Genomic DNA, 20,884 nt, shown 5'->3' on the forward strand with positions numbered 1-20,884 from the left:
GAGGGCCACGTGTTCAAAATGGTATGGAAACTCGGAATATGCGAATCAGTTCCCACCTGGACCTGGATATAGAGGCGAATCGAACAATAGTGAAAAGTGGTAGCCTTTTTATTTTGTCTTTAAAAAATAATAATAATAATAATAATAATAATATATAATAAAATTATTATTATTATAATGATGCAAACGGGGGTAGATTTGAGCACCGGGTAGTTGGCTTGTACGGGAGATTTCAGAAACGTGGCCAAGACACGTCCAAGTGTTTGCTTTGGGTGATTTTGCCAAAGCAAAGAGGCTTCCAAATCATCGGCATTCTTCTTATTTATTTATTCGTATAAGACATTCATCATCCAACCTCATTTGGAAAGTTGGTTCAGTGTATCTTCCCAATCATTTAGAAAAGACAGAGAGAGAGAGAGAGAGAGAGAGAGAGAGAGAGTTTGTGTGTGTAAATTGAAAAGAAGACAAAAGCTGTTGACACTAATTCAGAAAGGAGAGCGAATGTTCCCAAAAGGACGTGTCTTCAAAGAAAGAGAGGTATTATGATGATCTAGGATTCATTCTAACGGAGTAAATTCACTGCCTCCCGAGACACACGGCATTCTCTTGCCTCCTTCTTTCATACCATACACGTGGCACATGTGTATTATCGACCATTGATTCATACTTGTTACAACTAAGTATCTAATGGCCAGAACTTTTCTCATTCAATGAGAACGAATCTGATTACCTTTGAGGATGGCATTTGTCCAAATATTGTGATTTTTGGATTGTTATAGCCTATCAAAGGAGGACGCTGTTTGGTACCACCCCCCACTAGGACCCAGCTAGAGACGGACTGTCCCGTCAGGGGTTCTGTAGGTCCCACCGTGCCGTATATGTTTTATCCACACCATCTATCTATTTTGATAGATCATTTTAGGACATACGTTTAAAAAGGAGTTTGATCGAAGGCTTAAGTGGACCACAGCACATGAATCAGGGGGGATTGAACTCCTACAGTCGAAAACTTCTTAGGTCCCACCGTGATGTTTGTTTGCCATCCAACCTGTTTATAAGGTCACATAGACCTGGATGAAGATCCAAAACTTCTGTGACCCCCAAGCAATTTTAAATGGCAAGCTTTCAATCCCCCATTGCTTCCTGTGATGCGGTTCACTTGAGCGTTCAATCTTCCTCTTTTTGGGCTCATGCCCTTTAAATGATCTGTCAAAATGGATGGACGTCATGGATAAAACAGATACATCACGGTGGGCTCCACAGAGCCTTTGAGAGGACCGTCCATCTCTAGCTAGGTCCTGGTGGGGGTACGTAGTGTACAATCCGCGTCCATTAAAGGAACAGTTTCACTTCAGTTCATGTATGCATGCCAAGTATGTATCAATGGCATGGAGGCATCGCACTGTATCTGGTCAGGCCCTTCCTTAAAGGCTCTTTATTCCAACCTAACTTCTGTTTTAACTCATTCTGTATACATAAAATTAGGGCTGTCAGTGGGCTAGGCCTGGGGTAGGTCTCGGCCTGGATTTTGAACTGTTTTGAGCCGGGCCCGAGTGCAGTCCATTGACACCCCTACATAAAATGTGCAACGATCAATTCTCCCTCTTTAATTTGACTAGTTTTTTCCAAATAAGTAGAAAAGTCTGTTAACTACATCTCTACTGTAAAATGCAGGTAACATGGAAATTTAACCCACACATCTAGTTGCAAGTAATGTTGTCAAAACCGTTATTGTATCATAAATCGTAAAAGGGGTTGAATCGTATCGAATTGCAAATTATACCGTAAATCGTAAGATTTTAAAAAATATATATATGTATAAAAAACAAATGAACAAATATAAGTAAATCAAAAAAGATTTAAAACTCATTAATCATCCATTTCCTATCAACATATATATATATATATATAAAAGTAATACATATCATGATATTATTAATTGAGAAAATGTATATGGTGTACATATCATGATATTATCATTTGAGAAATTGTATATGGTTTACATATCAAGATATTAAAGGATTCTTGTCTTTTACATTTATTTTCTTTTGTTCTCTTTCAAAAATTTATCTTCAAAAACATAAAAGAGTCCTTTAATAATGTTGTTCTTTTGTACCTTTCTTAAGTGTAGAATCATGTTATCAAAAATGGCATTCAAATTCATTGTGAACACTATCTTGATTTCTTTATTTTTGATTTTTGAATATCAAAATTCCTAAATCTCCTTTTGCCTCTCTCTCTCTCTCTCTCTCTCTCTCTCTCTCTCTCTCTCAAAAGAAAAAGAGAGAGAAAAATAAGGATATATTTAATAGGGGAGGCCTTTTTCATTATTTATATGCAAAATGGTACAAAGAAAGAAGAAAAAATTTGAATAAAAAATTAAAAAATTTATTTTTTTTTTTAAGTAATTTTTTTGCCCATTTATGTAATCTATGATTATCATATGATTCAATACAATTATCATATGATTATTTGGGATTTACAATTTGGGTGTACGATTCAAATCGTACACCCATACGATACGATATGAACGTTAGGATTCACATTTGCAAGTGAGTCATCAACTTTGAGAATTAAAAGGACAATGGAAGAGAGACTCCAAAATATGTGAGGATATTTATGTCATTATATAGCAAAGTTTATGTGCTAGAACTTTAGTTAAAGGAGTCATCGTGTTCTCATTAGATTTGGTAAAGTGTAAATTATTATACCACTTTTTAGTGGTTGTTGTACACAATTATACTGTAAAGAAATTAATATGAATTTTTCATTGTAACATTTATTATTAGTTCTTTTTATAGCAACCAAGCTATTTGGTAGATGGGTATAGGTGATATCAGTTTAACTAAAAGGTATATCTATTTAGTAGAGTTTTAATCCATTCAACCTTCTCGTCAAGTGTTCCTAAAGCAATCAATTCAGATTCCATAGTAAAATTAATTATATAAGTTTGCTTCTTAACTTTTCATATAATAATTCCTTCTACTATGGTGAAAATAAAAATACCAGTTAATTTAGAATTGTCAACATTACTAGAAACTTCAATTATAACTGAATTTTTTTTCTAATAAAGAATATAATCTCAAGTCCTCTTAATATAAATTACACTCCAATGCATATATTAGTCATATTACTAAAATATTTATTCAACTTACTACGGAGGTAATATTTTGCCTAGTGCAATTCATAACGTAGGCTAGATTACCAATGAGACTGGCATATTTTGTCAGAGATACTTCTTCACCAATGTTATGTTATAATTCATGCCGGGGTCAAAAGAAGTACATGCATATTTACATTTATAATAATTATATTTTCTTAAAATTTTCTTTATGGAATGAGATTGGGTTTATTTCTATTCAATCAACAATGGTAATTATTTTATTCTCTAAAATTATATCGGTTTGTTCAAGATATTTTATATCAAAGTGAGAAGATAAGAAAGATTAAGTTTCAAAAATAATTTCTAACTTTGTACCAAAAATTAAAAAATCATCAACAGACAAACAAATCATAACTCTAGAGTTTTCATACTCTTTAAAATAAAGACATTTCATATTCATTGAATAAAAATCCATTAGACATCATCCCCTAATTGAATTTTTATACCACTGCCTAAGAGCTTATTTAAGTTAATATAAGGACTTTAAGAGTCTAAGTGACTAGATTCAACAAACCCTTCGAGTTGTCCCACGTATATTAATTCCTTCTTCTAATTCTAATTCTAATTCATTATCTTGAAAGGAAACGTATGTAAGAATAGGGTCCACGCCTAATAACAACATAACATAACATTGCCACGTATGCGAACAGCGGCTGCGAGGGAGCAAGGCAGCTTTGTGCATCTATATATATCAGAAAAGTATTCTAGACAAGATATCATCATATGTTGTGTATTGTCTTCTTTATTTATTTATTTTCTATGTTTCCACGTTCGGCTATCAATTGACTGTCTGTCTCATAAGCAAAAAGCTAGGCGCTGGGGAAAAAAAGAAAGAAAGAAAGATTGGTGCAGCATATGAACGTTGGGGAGAGAGAAGATAAGAAGATGGCCCTGAAATCGGATGATAAGGATGAGGAACGAGGGTTGATTAGGCTAACAGTGTGGAGGAAATCTCTAATGTTCAGCTGCAAGGGTTTCACGGTGATCGATTCAAAGGGAAACTTGGTTTATAGAGTGGATAATTACATGGAGGGTCACAAGGAAGAAGTCATCCTCATGGATGCAGCTGGCTATACCATACTCACCATGCGACGCAAGGTATTTCTTTTCTTTCTTGCTCTCATGATCATGCACTTATCAGACACTTTACAAATCATCTTTAAAACTAGTATTAATACTTGGATTTTGATTTCAGAGATTGAGCATGCCAGATAGTTGGCTTGTTTTTGAGGGCGAAGTGGTTGAAGAAGAAGAAGAAGAAGATTTTACAAGTGGATGGCCAAAGAATAAAAAGAAAAAGGAAAAGAAGAAAAAGAAGAAAAGGCCATTTTGCTATGTAAGGAAGCATGTAAATCTGGTTCCAAATTCAAAGTCAAAGGTTCTAGCTCATGTGTTATATGAACCATCTTGCAAGGATAGATTGAGTTATGTAATAGAAGGGTCATACGAGAGGCGATCATGTAAAGTAGTAGAGAAATCGAGGAGTAAGGTGGTCGCAGAGATGAAGAGAAAGGATGATATGATAAAAGGCATCTCTTTATGGGAAGATGTTTTCCTGTTGATGGTAATAGACCCTAATTTCCACCCGGCCTTCGCCATGGCCTTCGTTTTACTACTGGATCAGATGTTCTCTTGATTATATTTTTCTTTCTTTTCTTTTTCTTTTTTTATTTAAAATAAATATTTGCTTCTACTTGTACGTACTGATTGATACTAGTGCAGCACAGGTGAGAAATGGAATGAATATATAGTTACTAGTTTAAAGTCATGAGAAGAGATTGGATGACTTTTGACCTTACTAGTTAGTTTATAGTAGATTAGGATGTCTTTAGATTGTCGGATCGACAGTCCAATTCACAGTCTAATCATGGACCGGAGAAGGTTGTGACACCGTCCACCTTAATCTTGTCAATCCCTCAGACAGAGAGAGCTTTCAACAGGTCAGTTTCGGTAGGGTCTTTAGTAACTTTTACCTGGGCCAAATAGTTTCTATATAGTCTTTTTACCGGTCCAGGTCTCGTACTTGAAAACCTGGATCCGATGGGCTACAGGTGTTCATCCGTACCCGTCAGATCTTTGGATATAGCTTTCTGGTTGAGCATTTTACATGGTTGAGCCCACTTGGTGGATAGCAATTTATATCTCACACATGCATGAAACACTTTAAGCACATGTATGGTGTGAAAAATGGGAACCTACCCGATTTTAACCAGGTCCTAGTTGGTGGACCAGAATTTAACCGGCTCCCAAAAGATGAGATCCATACCCGACCGATTACTTGATGTGTTCAAAAAATCGGATCTGAATCTATTAAAATCAGGTCAGGTCCGTCAGGTATACATTAACATCCCTGTCAGGCACAAGCACCACATGTTGTAAGTGCCGTACCATATATCTCCCACGCGCTAACATGGCTCTTGTGAAGGACATCCGTGCCATGAAAAAAATTTAGGCGCCACAACGAAAGACACTCTTCTAAAAATCAGGCTGATTCACTGGCTAGGTGGGCCACACCAGTATGGTCATGCCAACATTTGCACATTGATTCCAACAGTGCGGACCAGCTGATGAATGAATTTTTCGTGCATGGCACGATCCTGCAAGTGGCCAGAAACACGGGATGGTGCGGTACACATGGCTGGGGATATAGTGGATCAGGACTGTCCATCTGGTGGACAATAATAAGGATAGACTATAACCTTGATGACCTTCAAAGAAGTCGATCAATGGTCAGCATGCAACACTGAAGATTTTCCAACCAATGTGATGTACGGTTCGCGCATTCACCATCCCTATCGTATTGCAGTAGGGCTAATAAAAGGGCACGAATGCTCCAAGCCGGGTGCAGCACTCTTTCAAGTTTCAAACGGGACCCAAACCCAACATTGCATGTGACTACGGTGGACTGAAACTAAGTCTTACATTTGGGGCACTGTCTGATGATTGGGTTGCTCTGATTTTTGAACCATATAGATGTCTTCAAGGTGATGCATACATTGTTCGTACACCTCTCATGTCCACAAAGGCCTGGTAACTTAAAAAAGGACCAGCCCTCGGCTTGACTTTTATGCCTTGTTATGAAATGGTGTGAGCTCTGTCCATTGCCACCCACATTACACCAGCTCACCCATGTAACAGGAGAACGAAAGCCAGTAGAAACTCGCCAATGCTCTGCGTTCAATCAAAACATGTGTTTCTCATCTGCTGATTTTTACTAGTTTGGATGTCCCAAACACGTTTTAAGTAGTAAAAAGTCGGTGTAGTGAAAGACGTACATACGACTAAGATGGGTCAGCAAGCAAAGCACTCTTTGGATAATTCATTCCGTTGCCTTACACATGGTATGCGTGGACAAGATTGAAAGTATCCGTTCGGTAGATCCAACACCAACATTCACTTTTTGGACAATCCTAGCCCTTTTGAGGGGAAAAAAAAAAAAGAGTTTTGTATGAGTGAAACATAGAATAGCAGTCTCTCATTCACTTCTCAACCTGAAAGGCAATTTCCAGTTTTCAGCCTGCAAGTCAAGTTTTGCACATGGAGGCACAAAATTTCCATGCCTCATAAGGAATTTCATCTCCTCGTACCATAACAAATGATAGTGGAAGAAATACCTTGTTCATTTTCCCATGCGTATTACATTGGAACATCTCAAAACAATTCACAGATCATGTGCTGATTTCAGTTTGTCTCATTTTGACATCTGCGAGCTTGACAGCATGTGACTCAAATACGACCCTCTGGTCCAGAGGCATCACCTAGGAGCATGCTTCAGTATAACATATAAGCATACCCCTTTGACCTACGTGTAAAAGGGATCTATTGATACCCACCATCAGTTTACCCAGAAGCCAACCATGGAGGGAACAGGCACCATGCGCCTACCCTAGTCCCAACCATTGGTGGCTATATGCAAGTAATTCCACCAACCATGACATATCTAGGGATTCAGTAGTAGATACAGATTTACCATAAGCAGAGGCGGCTACATGGGTAGAGGCAGAACCTACATAGGCGGAGTTACCACCACCTATAGGCACAGTAGTACAATAGGCAAGGGCTGGGGAAGCACCCACACAAGGGTAGGAGAGGGCATAGCTAGTGCCTGATAACCCTACCTACAGCTATGGATAGGGATAGGCAAAACTGTTCCTTTTTCTCAAATCTTCCAGCTACAACCATCTGCTAGGTGGTTCAAGAAATTCCTTCCTCCATAGTGCCGTCTTTTTCCTTACAGTGTTTCTACCCATTAAGGAATAGGAGGTCAGCATAGGTGCTCCGTCGTTAAAGTAGTTGATCCCAGTGAAGGGTCCCTGTGAAGTGGAACCCATCTATCTTGTCTTCCACCTCATAATGTAACCCCTACCAGAGTATCCATGAGTTCTGAGCACCTGCTACTGCCTTCCGCTCCAAATCAGTCTCCTCCTTAAAATTAACAAGATCTAGAGTATGGTAGGGACACGATTGACGGGTATTTTTATCATTTTATATTTGAATAAAACAGATGGTTAGGATTAGAAATTAGGGTCTAGAACAAGTTTTCTAGATTAATTAGGGTTACGAGTTGGTACAAATTCTATAATTTCATTATAACTTGATAGCTGATTGATTTTATAAAATTTCATTTTATTCATGTGTGAAAGAATAAATAAATGCCTCTAAAACCTTTGGATTTTCTGCTCTCTCTCTTTTTCCATTGCTGAGTCACTCACAGGATGACCATGGGCAACCTGGACCTTGTATTATTAGATGATCCCTCATCGTATGTGCTTCTTTATCAGGCTTTTTGGGCCCTCTTGTTTTCTACTCTCTCTTTTTTTTCCTTTTATTCTTTTTCTTTTTTCTTTTCCTTTCCTTTTTTCTTTTTTTTTTTTTTTGTACTTTTCTTCCACCCTTATGTTCAATAAAAGCATCATTTTCCTCTCAAGGAAAAAAATGTCATTTTTCCTCTTAAAAATAAAAATACCACCAAGCCACGGATAAATAATGAGAAGAGAAAGCAATACATGTTTTTCTGGTTTGCCAAACCATGAAAAAAAGAACTTGTTCGGGAATTATGGAGCATCACTTCACAAAAAGGAATAACAGAAAGATATCAAACTCAAATTACTAGAGACTCCCATTAGAACTCCCTGTTCCATCCCCGTGATCCATCCACCAGACATGACAATATCCCTTCCACTGTCACAATCAGCAAGAAATATCAAACACCAACTAAAAAGCATAGCACCTCCTTTTCCAGCCATGAATTATTTAAGAAGATGGTAACCTGCTATACAAATATTGTCACATAATACTGGATTGCAACCATACAAGAGAAATGAAACAGCAACAAAATTTTGTAATTCTTTACCATCAGTGTGGGTTCCCCTGTGAAACAATTATATTTTGATGCATATTTTTCATATTGAAAGCTGCCAATGGAAGTTTCATGACCAAGCTCAAGACGAATTTTAAAAGCATATTTTTATATTGTCATGTTCATGTCAGATCTGCAATATAACTCATCGTTACAGCAACTACAATTAGAGAATATGACATCCCTCACCATGGACATACAAAATTATGTGTTTGGCCAAGACTCTGATTGCCCTGTTGCCACAAAGGAAGCACTTAAGTGTGTGCTTCATGTGGAGAGGTTCAAAGGGATGGGAATAGAACATAGGAGCTGCAACAGATCTCCAAGCATCTCAATCTCTAAAAGGAAATTGATAGAAGTAGCCCACAAAGCAACCCATCCAAATCCACTGGTGTACTTGGCTTCTCATGTGAGGGATAGAAGACAGAACAGTAGGAACAGCTTCTTCTCTAAAGGTTACTGCACAAACCAATGGTAATGAATTTGGGTGTCAGGAAGTTCTGGAAGCTACCACTGGATTGAGGCCTTGAAAGTGCCATGCAAAAGTGGTGGCTGCCTCATACTTTTGTAGCAAACTACCCATGCAGCCGCAGACCAACAATCTGCTGCAAAATACACAGCTAATGAGGTTATAACCAGGGTGTGTCAAGTGCTGGTTGAAAACTATTTCCAAACTCCCTCTTTGGCCAGGTTTCAGCCTTGTGCCATCGAGATTTTCCTAAAGAGCTCCCTCTAATCCTTCCTTTAAATATGTCAACCACTATCCCTACCCTATTTCTGTTGTTGTCCTTTCCTATATACCAAAATATATATCCATCAATTTCCTTCCTTAGCTTTTGCCCCTTTCTAGTTGGTCTCTTATAAGCTAAGCTAACTCTCTTTTCACTCATCATAGATACTAACTCCAGTGTTCGAAATATTGGTATTGCGTTATGTATCGCATCCTTGGGATACAGATACAAATCGGTTATCACACAGGATATATCGTTTGTATTTGGTAATTTATCGCACTTTTTGGGAAACATGAGGAAACATTGGGGAAATGGTTGAATTTTCAATAAAACTTCAGGGATTGTGAAAAAAGACCTTAATACATACTTTTAAAACATAACATCTCAAAAAAGAAGTGCACACAATAGGTTTCCTTTGCATAGGGTCCTATGTTATGCGTTGTCTGACTGAAATAATGCAACTATATTCAAATTGAATGCATAACATTTAGAGTGTATGTGATGATCATTTCATCAAACACTCTTAAATACTTCAAAACTAGTCTCAATTGATAGCTGTTTGAAGGGAAATTTTGAAGAAAAAATATTTTTTAACAATTTTTAATTAAAAAATAATTTCTATTTTCTGAAAATTGACAAGGACTTCACAAATCAGTAGATCATCTCTCATACATGCTAGATTTCATGTTTGGAGTGCAACATTGCAAGCAATTTGGGAGAAATTGGGAAATTTTAAAATTTTCCCAATTTTTCCCAAATTGGACCACCTACACTCAAATTTCGTCGAAATTAGAGTGTATGTGATGTGATGATCATTTCATCAAATAATTCGAAATTAGTCTCAACTGACAACTGGTTGAAAGAATTTTTTTTTTAAATGGAGAACATGAAGAACCAATGGATATTGAAATCAAAGCTCTAACTCCATGATTTTCCAATGGATTTATAACCATTTGACACTGATTTAACATAATTTCAACAAAAGAGAGAGAGAGAGAGAGAGAGAGAGAGAGAGAGAGAGAGAGATCAGAAATTGAAAATGCCCAAAGGATTGAATAGGTGGGATATATCGGCACTACCAATGCGTTTCATATCGTACAGGTGAGATACGAGATATATCGTGGGATATATTGGCCAATATCATCAATATTTAAAACATTGACAAACTCCATGCTCTTACATGTCCTGGACTAGCTTTACCAACACTCGTCCAAAATGGTGCAGGAATATTTGCCTAATTTTCACTGAAACAGGGCATCGTTGCAGCACATTGCTTCTATGGGGCATTTTCATTTTTTGTAGGTAGTGGTGGAATGTGTGTGATGACCCGCAGGTCAAGTTCATCTAAAGCCTCTCCCATGTCACTCATCTGCTCTCGGCTAATCCTAACCACAGAATGCAGAACCATCGGAGAAAGGCAAGAGTCGATTCCAAGGGGCATGTCCAAGCAACATTTTTGTCAATCAGTTTACCCAGCACCTCACCAAGCCACATTCCTTCCAAATCCATGTGGTGTTTCTACAATAACTAGGCCAGCTGCTTCAGGCCTACGTTACCCAGGGGTTTGGGAATGATGCATAAAAGCTAGAAGCCAAAGTGATGGGCATCAGATCCTGTGCCAATTGCCTATGGGGTCAAACCTAGTAGCAGATTTGGACGTTTTCATTTGGGTTAGTGTATGCCATGTGTATAATTTCTGAGTGGTCATATATCAACTATCATACTCTACTGAAGGATCAAACTAATTTCCCTTCTTTCACATCAGGAATCTAACCAGCATGGAAAAGGAGGAAGGAAGAAGAAGAGAGACCCCAGCTGTGACACGCACAGGTCGCTTGAAGCTGCTTGGCTGAACGGTTTGGCACTGCAGAAAACATGTACAACCCAAGAGGTTCCCTTCCCAATATGAGCATTTTAAAGACCCGATCCATAAACTGTGGCAGTTCCGGTCCAAATCGGTCCAACCATCTGGCCCAATCCAGGCTCTAAAACATTGCTGTTAAGCTAACATTTACCTCTTAAATTCTTTTCAAATTGGGCAGATAGTTGAATACTTAAATATAAGCCCATGAAACCTCATAAACAGTTGTTGGATGCAAATTCCGACCTCAATTAAGAATGCCCAATAGAATCATTACAAGTTAAATGTAATTGAGGAACAGCATTGATTATAAATTATCAGGTGCATAAAATGAATAACGAATGGCAACAGACAGTTGTCACTACCTCATATGCTAAACCAAATTTTTCACGTATTGGTCAAGAGTTGTATTGAACAGCTCACACCTGTAAATAAGCACCCATAATTGTGATTAGGTTCAGCAGTCCATGTTTCCGAATCAAACAAAAGAGTAAAGTGAAGCTCATGTATCTAAGCCAGAAATTCTCTATGCGTAACAGAAACCAGAAGCCTATCCTTTTGGCTTGATCAAAACCGATTCAAGTTTTCCAAGTAGACTGAAAAGATGCAATGGCTTCCTAATTAAGGCAATGGGAGAATAAAGGAGAAAGCAGCAGTTGATTAATTGATTTCCACTGGCCACATGTTTATTACAAAACTTGCATCAACTTCTAGGCATTCACCGTATGCATAACATCAAAATTCAATGCAGATAACATTTTGTTGTTCATTCGGCTCTCTGATCAAACATCAGTGACAGACATTGGTAACTTGGCTAGCACTCATTTAATCATGAAAAATGTATTTTAGAATAAGAATTTAAAAGTCACAAGTTTCACTTATATGGATCCAGCATTCTCTTTTAACATTCTGAAATTGTAAGGTAAATCCAGATCTCAGGGACTTTGAGTTCAAGCAGGAACTCATTGAGATACCGTGGCCAGACACATAGCACAGATGTGCCAACTATGCTGCTATATGGTACTAACATTGTTGGACTTAATTCCAAGCAGTGTTCGTAATATCATTATCATTACATATACGGATGCATGTATGATATTGCCGATATCCAGAAATGTATCGCTCACTGAGGGAAACATTGGGGAAACATGGGGAAAATGGTGGAATTCTTCAAGTAAACTTCAGCAGATGCTAAAATACACATATTTGCATATTTACAAATCAAATAATTGCAAATAAGATGCATACATGATAAGTTTCCATTAAATGGGGGCATAAACATATATCGCTGACTGAGGGAAACATTGGAGAAACATCGGGAAAATAGTGAAATTTCTCAATGATGCTTCACAGATGCTAAAATACACATATTTGTATATTTAGGAATCAAATAATTGCAAAAAAGATGCATACAAGATAAGTTTCCATTTAATGGAAGGATGGGCTGTCATCCAACCACCATCCATGCATATATACATGTCTAACCATCTATCCTTCCATGCATACATACATGTCTAATCATCCAACCAACCATTCATCCATCCATACATACATACATGCATGCATACATGTCTAACCATCCATTCATCCATGCATGTCTAACCATCCATTCATCCATCCATGCATACATGCGTACATGTCTAACCAACCATCCATCTACCCTTCCATCCATCCATGCATGCATGTATGTCTAACCATCCATCCATCCATCCATCCATGCATCCATGCATACATACATATACACACATGCATTTCATCATACAACAATCCATATGAAAAAAAATTTGAAATGGAAATTTAAAAATAAAAAATAAACAGTTTTTTTCTAGAAAATATGATTTTCCACCAATAAATGCAATCCATTGATCATCAACATGGACCACAAATAAGCAAACATTAAAAGAAAATAGGATTTTATAAATTTAAAATTTTAAAAAAAAAAAAATTTGAATTTTATTTTTTCTAATTAAACATATTTTTTTAATTTTTGAAGATATAAATAATTTTTTTTAAATCCTAAAAATCAAAAGCTCAACATCAATTGATAGATCAGCCCTTCCTCATCATCGTATAAAAAAATGGGGGCACAATTGCATATTTTTGGCAAGAAAATGGGGGAAAATTGGATTTCCCCCATTTTTTTCAATTTTCCCCATTTCGATCATAAAATCTCTTGGTTTTTTCACCCAAATCCATGTCAATGAGTGAGAATTGTGCATGGGCAGGGATTTGGAAAGAAATCAATGCAAAATAAACCCATAAAATAAATTTTTCACAACATTCATACCTTGGAAAGTTCCAGACCTAGGCTCTTTCGAACTTTGATTTCTCCACAAATCGTGTTTTGATTCATAAAACTCTAGAAGGATTGGTCGAAATTTAGAGAGAAACAGAAGTCCCACCCAAAAAAAAAAAAAAACTTTTTCTGCTTTTTCCTCCCCTTTCTTGAGGTATTTACGCACCTCTCCCATAGAATCCCCCTTGTATTGACAATATCAGCTATTATCATTGATACAGGGAACCCTTATAAAGGAAAGGTGGTGATAATTTGGCGACATTGAAACATGTATCAATATCGGCAATATCCAGAACTAAGCCTACGGGTTGACTTGATACATGAATGAGTTTCGTGATACTTGTTTGGAGTTGTACCTTATGAGTAGGGGTAAAAAAAAGGTAGGGATTACAGGGAATGAAGATATTGGATGGTGAAATTATGAAAGAGTAAGTGGCAATAGACATACCATAAAATGCAATTATTGTGGCGGATTAATAACTGAAGCAATTACACATGTGAAGAGCAAGTCGTGGGATGCCCAAGCGTCCCCAAACAGATAAAGGAGATGATGCGGAATAACATGGAAGATATTAAAGGGAAGACAGCTATTGTACAGAAGAAGAGGCGGGATGCCCACGACACAACCCGAGCAGAGGATTTTGGGCGGGCTTGACTATATGCGTGTGGGTGATGATAATAATATTGAGTTTGATAAGGATTCTGATAAGTAGGTGACAATGGCAATGAGAAAGAGCCTGCAAATCACTGTGAAGATGAAAAACATCGCAGATGTTTGGAGGAAGTGAGTCAATTCTTGATGTAGGATGAGCAATAGGACTGAGAGTGGGACTGGGAGTGTTAGTGGGGGAAAGGGTAGGCGTAGGAGTCATAGTATGTTCAATGATTTACAGCATATCTTCAGCTGACGACAGCCTTCATATGCTCCTTGAGCTATTGAAGGAGGTAGAATTCATGTTGGGGAGACAAATGATACAGATGTGGAGCCAAGGAGACCATCATGTGATACCTGTTTGTTTAGAAAATGGAAGACAAAGCAAAAGAAGCTAAAACAAATGTGAGTAAAAACTACAGCTGAAAAGCTTGGTATGACAGCAACCAAGCTATTCACACATGGCACCATAGCTGCAAATGTTGCAAATTGTTCCTATTGGCAAGTAATAGCAGATGCAGCACCAAAGGCAAGCAAAAGGGGTTTGTCCACCCACAGCTCATGAGATTATGGAGAAATGGACAAATGCAGAACACATATAATGCAGGAGCATTTTCACACCGGGCTCGAGTGGGGTCGCTTGTGGGATGCAGGGGCACACTCAGGGTGGGTGCAGCCCACGGAGGAGGTATCGTGTTCAAGACTCCTCACCGGGGGTGATTAATGTGCATTTCACACTGGGCTCGATTAGGGTAGCCCGTGGGATGCGGGGACGCACTCGGGGTGAGCGGCCCATGTGATTTGGGGCCCACGAAGGGGGGTTCAGCCGAGGTCCTAACCCATGCGATGTGGGGCCTGGGCTATGAGATAAAGGGATTAATTCGTCATACTCTAATAGTTCGAGCTTTTAGAGCGAGTGGCTAATTGTCCTGCATCAACATAGCTGTTAGGGTTTATGTGGCCAGTTTTAGACCGATATGGCAAAGTGAAGGAGGCACTATTATGTGTGATGGTTGGAATCGCCCAAGCAGATGGAGCATTGTAAACTTTATGGTATACTGCCTCTTGAGAACGATGTTTCAAACTGCCATTGATACATCCAAGGAAACAAAAGATGCAAATTATAATTTTGGTCTTATAGTTAAGATGGTAGATGAAATTGAGAAGGAAAACATTGTGCAAATTGTTACCAACAATGAGGCACTCTATAAATATGCTGAAAAAATGTTGAAAAAGTGGAAACATTTATTTTGGTTAGCATGTGCCCCGCACTGTATCAACCTCATACTGGAAGATATTGAAAAGAAGACAAATTTTGTGAAATTAGTTGAAAAGTCTAGCCAAGTCACCACATTCATTTACGATCATAACTAAGTATTCTTCAAAATGAGGTAATTTATGAAATGGAGAGTTACTTAGGCATGCAACGACTCGATTTACTATAAATTCTATTGCTCTTGAGAGTTTATACAAGCATAAGGAAGAGTAGAGTGAGATGTTTACTTCCCGGGGGTGGTTGAACACAAAACATGGGTAGAAGACATTAGGGACACCAATTGAAGTTGTGGAAACCATTAGAAACGTTAAGTATTGAAAAAAAAAAGTCCAAAACATCCTAAAGGTAGTGGTATTCGTCATGATTGTGACAACTAGAAAGATTACTGGAAGATGATCAACAAAAGTTAGACAAATTAGCTTCGCCACGACTTTCATGCGACAGATAAAAATATAGAAGTGATGCACAATAATAAATAGTATATTAATGTCCCAACTCCCACACATGTTCATCGTGCACTTATTACTAAGTTATTTTTACGATATAATCATTAAAGTCCTTTAATGTTTTCATTACTGTAATGTAGGTATGTTGCATCATTTGTTGAGGATGAAGAGGTTTATGTTAGGCTGAAAATGTGATAAAGATATTAGAGCCTAAGTTAGATATGCAAATATGGGCGTTAAAAAAATGAGTTCAACTCATTAATTATTGGTCATTAGGCATTCATTGCGTACATTTTTTGTTATTTCGGTGCTTCAAACAACATGAATGACTTGGCGTATTGCTCACAGTTGGAATTATATGGACTTCTCCAAGGCAATATCCACTTGCAAAAAGGGCAATTTTCCAGACACTTCCAGGTAAGAGACTAAAAATTGTAAAAACGTCTTACTAGTAATGTAGGGTTGGACATTTGACAGTATTGCCATCATATACACAATATATATATATATATATATATATATATATATATTTGTTTTCTATGTAGATGATTAGTGGCTTTATTTTGGAGAAAGATAGCACTAAGAGTTTCGAGCAGATAACTTCTTACTTTAACTGCAAAAGGAACTGAAGTTGTTTTGTATTAATTCATTCAAAACAAAAGAATATATTTTAAGCTAAGACACTAGATCAACTCATGCATATGCACTGCAACATGAAGCTAAGACTATAAAAATGGGAAGCATGTAGTGACCTAGATGCAAGAAGGCGACCTTTGTCTAATAAACTTGAACTACATCTACGATAAAGCTGACCAACTTCCACCTTAGTTGGAGCAAAGGAAGAAACAAGCAAAAGTGGATAATGAGAAAGTTGAGGCGCGCGACCCAACCTTACGCACGAGCTAGCAAGAGATTCATGTAGCTGTTTTGGAGAGGGTTACTGAAGATTTGACCCAAGAAATGAGCATTAATGAAACCAAGATGGAAAATGATGATAATAATGCACCTAATCCTACTTCTGTCATCGCTCAGCACACGGAGGTACAATCAGTCAATCATTCATACAATCTGAAAGTAAGAATCAATGGAGCAGAACAGGCCAGACTTATATGAGTGTGCTGATTCACAATACCACCAGCTACGGAAGAAGCATCACTGAAAATACAGCAGCAGTGGCACTGGAGGAGATTGGGCACCAGTAGAACATTAGTTGGCTTATGGATATGGATATCACTATGACCAGTTTAAAGAAGCTCCTAAGGCGCTTCCTTGTTGGACTAGTGTTGGATATGTTCCACGTGGAGCAGGACATGAGGGATATAAATATCCAGATCCGAATCCGAGTCATTCGTTGCAGTTGTAGTTGCAGGGTCAGCAGTATTAGTACCAGTACAGCTATGGCTATGGCTATGGCTATGACTATGGGTCCAACTCTAACATTGGTTGGCTATTCTTATTCAAGATCGAATTCGACACAACAATGCCCAGTGGCAGTTATGAACGTGATTGGTCATCCTTAGCTTTCATTGACATGGTTTTCCCGTTTAGTTATTATGGATATGCGGCACCCGTTCCATGATTAGATGAGGATGACATTGTGGTTAAAGCAGCCACAGGCAGCATGGTTTTCTTTGTGATGGTAACATGGTGCTTAATGTTTTTGTATTTATGTTTGACATTATCACTTATAAGTTCACTTCATACATTAACATTTTACAAACCTATACTATGGTTTTCTGTGGTAAAATAATTATATAAATATAAATATATTATTGTCACCTCATTAGATTCATACTCATATAATCTTCTTTATATTGAATCTTTTATATTAGATATTTAGAATATTAAATATAAGAGTTTTAAAGTCAGCCTTGGCCTCTTAAGTTAATAATATCATCAGGCAGGCCAAGACTGCATTTTTGCCAAAGAATGGCCCACTGCAACATCATAAACATGTTCAAAACCAGAAAAGAACATCTTTGGAATCACCCCATTTTTCTGGTATTTTTCATATTTTTCTTTAAAAAATCAATCCATACGGGGCCATTAAGACCCATATTGTAATATTGAATACCTTGGTCAAAAATGCTTTCCTTCATGGGATCTTCAAGAAGTGCACATGGCACCTCAACTGATATTTCTCCAAGCATGGCCATACTCAGTTTAAGATGGCATCTCCACCAAGATTTCTCCAAGCATAGCCATACTCGGGTTAAGGCATATACAGATGTTGATTGGGTAGGATCTCTCACAAATAAAGGACCCGGAACGGGTTATTGTACTATAGTGCGTAAAAATCTAGTTGCATAGAAGAGTAAGAAACAACCAATTGTGACTCATCCTACCGCCAAGGCCGAGTATTGGGTCATGGATCATGGGATGTGTGAACTCCTTTGGTTGAAGACCTTGTCAATTGAGTTGAGCATTCCTATGACACTTCATTATGGCAATTTGCAGGTTATTCATCTCCTCCAATCTGGTATAACGTATACCATACATGTACCAAGCACGTTGAAGTTGATTCTCGCTTAAAGTGGTTCCGTGTGTCAATATCAAAATATGAAGATAATGTGCGTGTGTGTGTGTGTGTGTACGAGTGGCATCAGTCGTCATCAACTTTGCAGCACATTAGCGATTTAAATATTGGTAGTATCAGTCGGCCAATACCTATTGATATTGCACACCGATGATAAGAAATTTAGGGGGAGTTATCAAACTCTCCTTTGTCGTATGAAATATCATAGGATGTCACACTGTATCAGAAATATATCAAAACAGTGTGATATTTTGAACTTCCAATAGTATAAAACACCCTACAATAAACATAACACAATGCGCCTCAGAAAAAATCCCTCAAAATCCATTTTTCTCAAATTATTTTCTTACATTAGTTTTCTAGGAGGATTTTAAAAATTTGTTTTAAGTTGTTTAGAGATTAAAGAAGACTTGGTAGAGGAAACGAGATTGGATCGAGCTGACATGAAAAGGAACTCATTCGATGAGTTTTTGAATTTCAAGTGTTTTTTTTCCTTGTTTAAATAAAATCAATAGAACCAACTTAGTAATCCATGATTTTACATGTTTTGCATACTCGATCATGGGTTTTACTTTTATCTCCAATTTTTAAATTTGGAAAATAAAAAAAATCCCCCAATTTCACCTATTTAATTTGCAAAAAAAAATAATAATAATAATAATCAGATGACAATGCTTGTAAGTTGATCTATGGATTGGCAAAAGTTTCTGAAATTTTTAAACAAAAATAATTATTACAAAATTCAAAGATGATCATTAGAAACCCAAGCAGCATATGCCAGATTAGGGACCCAAGAAATCAAAGACCTGCCATCATCTAAGACAACTTGCTCCTCAAAATAGGGAGGAGTTGGGAGAGATCCATCAAAACTCGACACTATAGTCAGCATGTTATTTCACTTTTTTACCTGTTATAGCTTAATGTCTTCAAACTCCGGGAACCTAAAATGAGTCTAGTTCCTTATTTGATCACCAACTAGATGTGTTCTATAATCAATCTATGAGCAGGGCTTGAAAAGTGAAGCGAGCTAGCTTCAAAACGCAAGCGCACGCGACAGCGATATCGAAAGATAAATAAATAGTAATAATTTAATTATTATAACCAACCAAAATTGGTTATTAGTATGTTTATATGAGTATGTGTTAATCTTAATATTAGCCACACTCTTTTATTTATTTTCAATTTTATTTTTTATCAAAATTAGTAAAAATAATTTAAATTTATTTTCAAAATGCACTATAAATTGTAATACAAATTCAGTTAAATTAATTAATACATTCGATGTTCTAAGAAATTATATGCATTATGGAAATATAAGTGATGTTTATATTTTATTTTTTTATGACAACAGGGTGTCCCTACCCCTTTTTAAGGAGAGACTAATCCCTGTAGATGCACGCAATCACCCACAAACCACGCGCATTGGGTAAAATAAAATAAAATTTTTGAAAAGATATTGTTTGTTGTTCCTAATGTTCGTTTTGTTAATGTGATCGTGTAGGTGAAAAAGACTAGAAAAAGGAAGTGGCCGAACATTGGTTGGCATCATGGGACTTTATTTGCTGACAATCAACACAGGTCTAAGTGCAACTATTGCAGGCACATGTTAAAGAGCAATACTTGTCCCGTTTGAAGGAACACCTAGCAGGGGAGTAATGGAGAGTTGTGGACTAAACGTGTGTTCTAAAAGAGGTGAGAGCACATATGAAGACGTTGTGGAAATGTGTGAGACTGAGGAATGAGCGCATTAAACATAAGAGAGAGTTTAGGGATAAGTTAGCACATCCGGTACGAGGTCCTAGGGCAATAGACGAGGATGATGATGATGACCTCAAGTATAAACGAGTTGTTGAGGAACCGGGAGTCGGGAGTGGGATAGGGACTAGAGTAGGTAGCAGGAAGCGAGACCAAGTAGTGAAGCAGGGGCAGCAGTGGAGCAGGGAGCTGCAGTGGAGCAAAGGGCAACAGTCAAAGGAGTGATGGTGGTAGGAGGGAAGGTTGGGGGTTAGGTATGCACTACAATGGTAGTGGGAGGACGCTAGATGTACCCTTGAATCCGGCATTGTATAAGAAGGGGAACAAAAGTGGATGAAGGATCTTTAGGGCCTGTTTGTTTTTCCAAAGAGATGGTACATACACGGTAAACGGTAATCCCCCCTATTTCACGTGTTTGAAAATTCATAGGACTTCGTGTCTTTGAAATTGGTTCAAAAGAGGTAACTTTAATTTTTGAACCGCATGATAATGCATATGATATATCCATTCCGTCCATCTGTTTTACTACAATATTTTGAAGCATGAGACAAAAAATGAAGTAGATCCAATACTCAAGTGGCCCACGCCAAAAGAAACAGTGGCCGCACAAAGTTTTTAACGGTCAGTATTCAATTTCCTTTTTCGTATGACGTGGTCCACTTGAGTTTTGGATATGCCTCATTTTTTTACTCATGCTATAAATTCAACTGGAATAATGGATGAATGGTGTGGATAAGCAAAATGCATCACAGTGGGACCACGGATATTTTGCAATATTCTTGATTTTTGTGTCAAAAAGTAAGAGTCAA

The 20,884-nt window shown here is 37.5% G+C and overlaps 2 protein-coding genes across 4 annotated transcripts in view; one reads left to right on the forward strand and one right to left on the reverse strand.

The window, feature by feature from the left end:
* The first annotated feature begins 3,863 nt into the window (after positions 1–3,863).
* Positions 3,864–4,931, forward strand: LOC131241339 (protein LURP-one-related 8-like). The gene is made up of 2 exons (XM_058240146.1): positions 3,864–4,261; positions 4,359–4,931. The coding sequence occupies exons 1-2, from the start codon at positions 4,019–4,021 to the stop codon at positions 4,797–4,799; spliced, it is 684 nt and encodes a 227-aa protein (XP_058096129.1). The 5' UTR covers positions 3,864–4,018; the 3' UTR covers positions 4,800–4,931.
* A 3,182-nt stretch (positions 4,932–8,113) lies between these two features.
* The window catches only part of LOC131241340 (uncharacterized), a 32,691-nt gene continuing 19,920 nt past the window's right edge, over positions 8,114–20,884 (reverse strand). The window contains exons 4-5 of one of the 3 annotated variants that reach the window (XM_058240148.1): positions 11,480–11,539; positions 8,114–8,432 (exon numbers count right to left, since the gene is read on the reverse strand). In XM_058240148.1, the coding sequence (XP_058096131.1) occupies positions 11,488–11,539 (52 nt within the window). In that variant the 3' untranslated portion in view covers positions 8,114–8,432; positions 11,480–11,487. Of the gene's footprint in view, positions 8,433–8,454; positions 8,982–11,479; positions 11,540–20,884 lie in introns of those variants that run through there. The other 2 variants (XM_058240147.1, XM_058240149.1) reach the window with 2 other exon arrangements.

This window comes from Magnolia sinica, chromosome 3 (genome assembly GCF_029962835.1).
Source record: "Magnolia sinica isolate HGM2019 chromosome 3, MsV1, whole genome shotgun sequence".
NCBI classification, from domain to species: Eukaryota; Viridiplantae; Streptophyta; class Magnoliopsida; order Magnoliales; family Magnoliaceae; genus Magnolia; species Magnolia sinica.

What these genes read in the sequence shown, in the direction of transcription:
- LOC131241339 (XM_058240146.1), top strand. Translation starts at nt 4,019, where the DNA reads ATGAACGTTGGGGAGAGAGAAGATAAGAAGATGGCCCTGAAATCGGAT. An exon ending in TACTCACCATGCGACGCAAG is followed by an intron (nt 4,262 to 4,358) that starts GTATTTCTTTTC and finishes TTTTGATTTCAG; the next exon opens with AGATTGAGCATGCCAGATAG.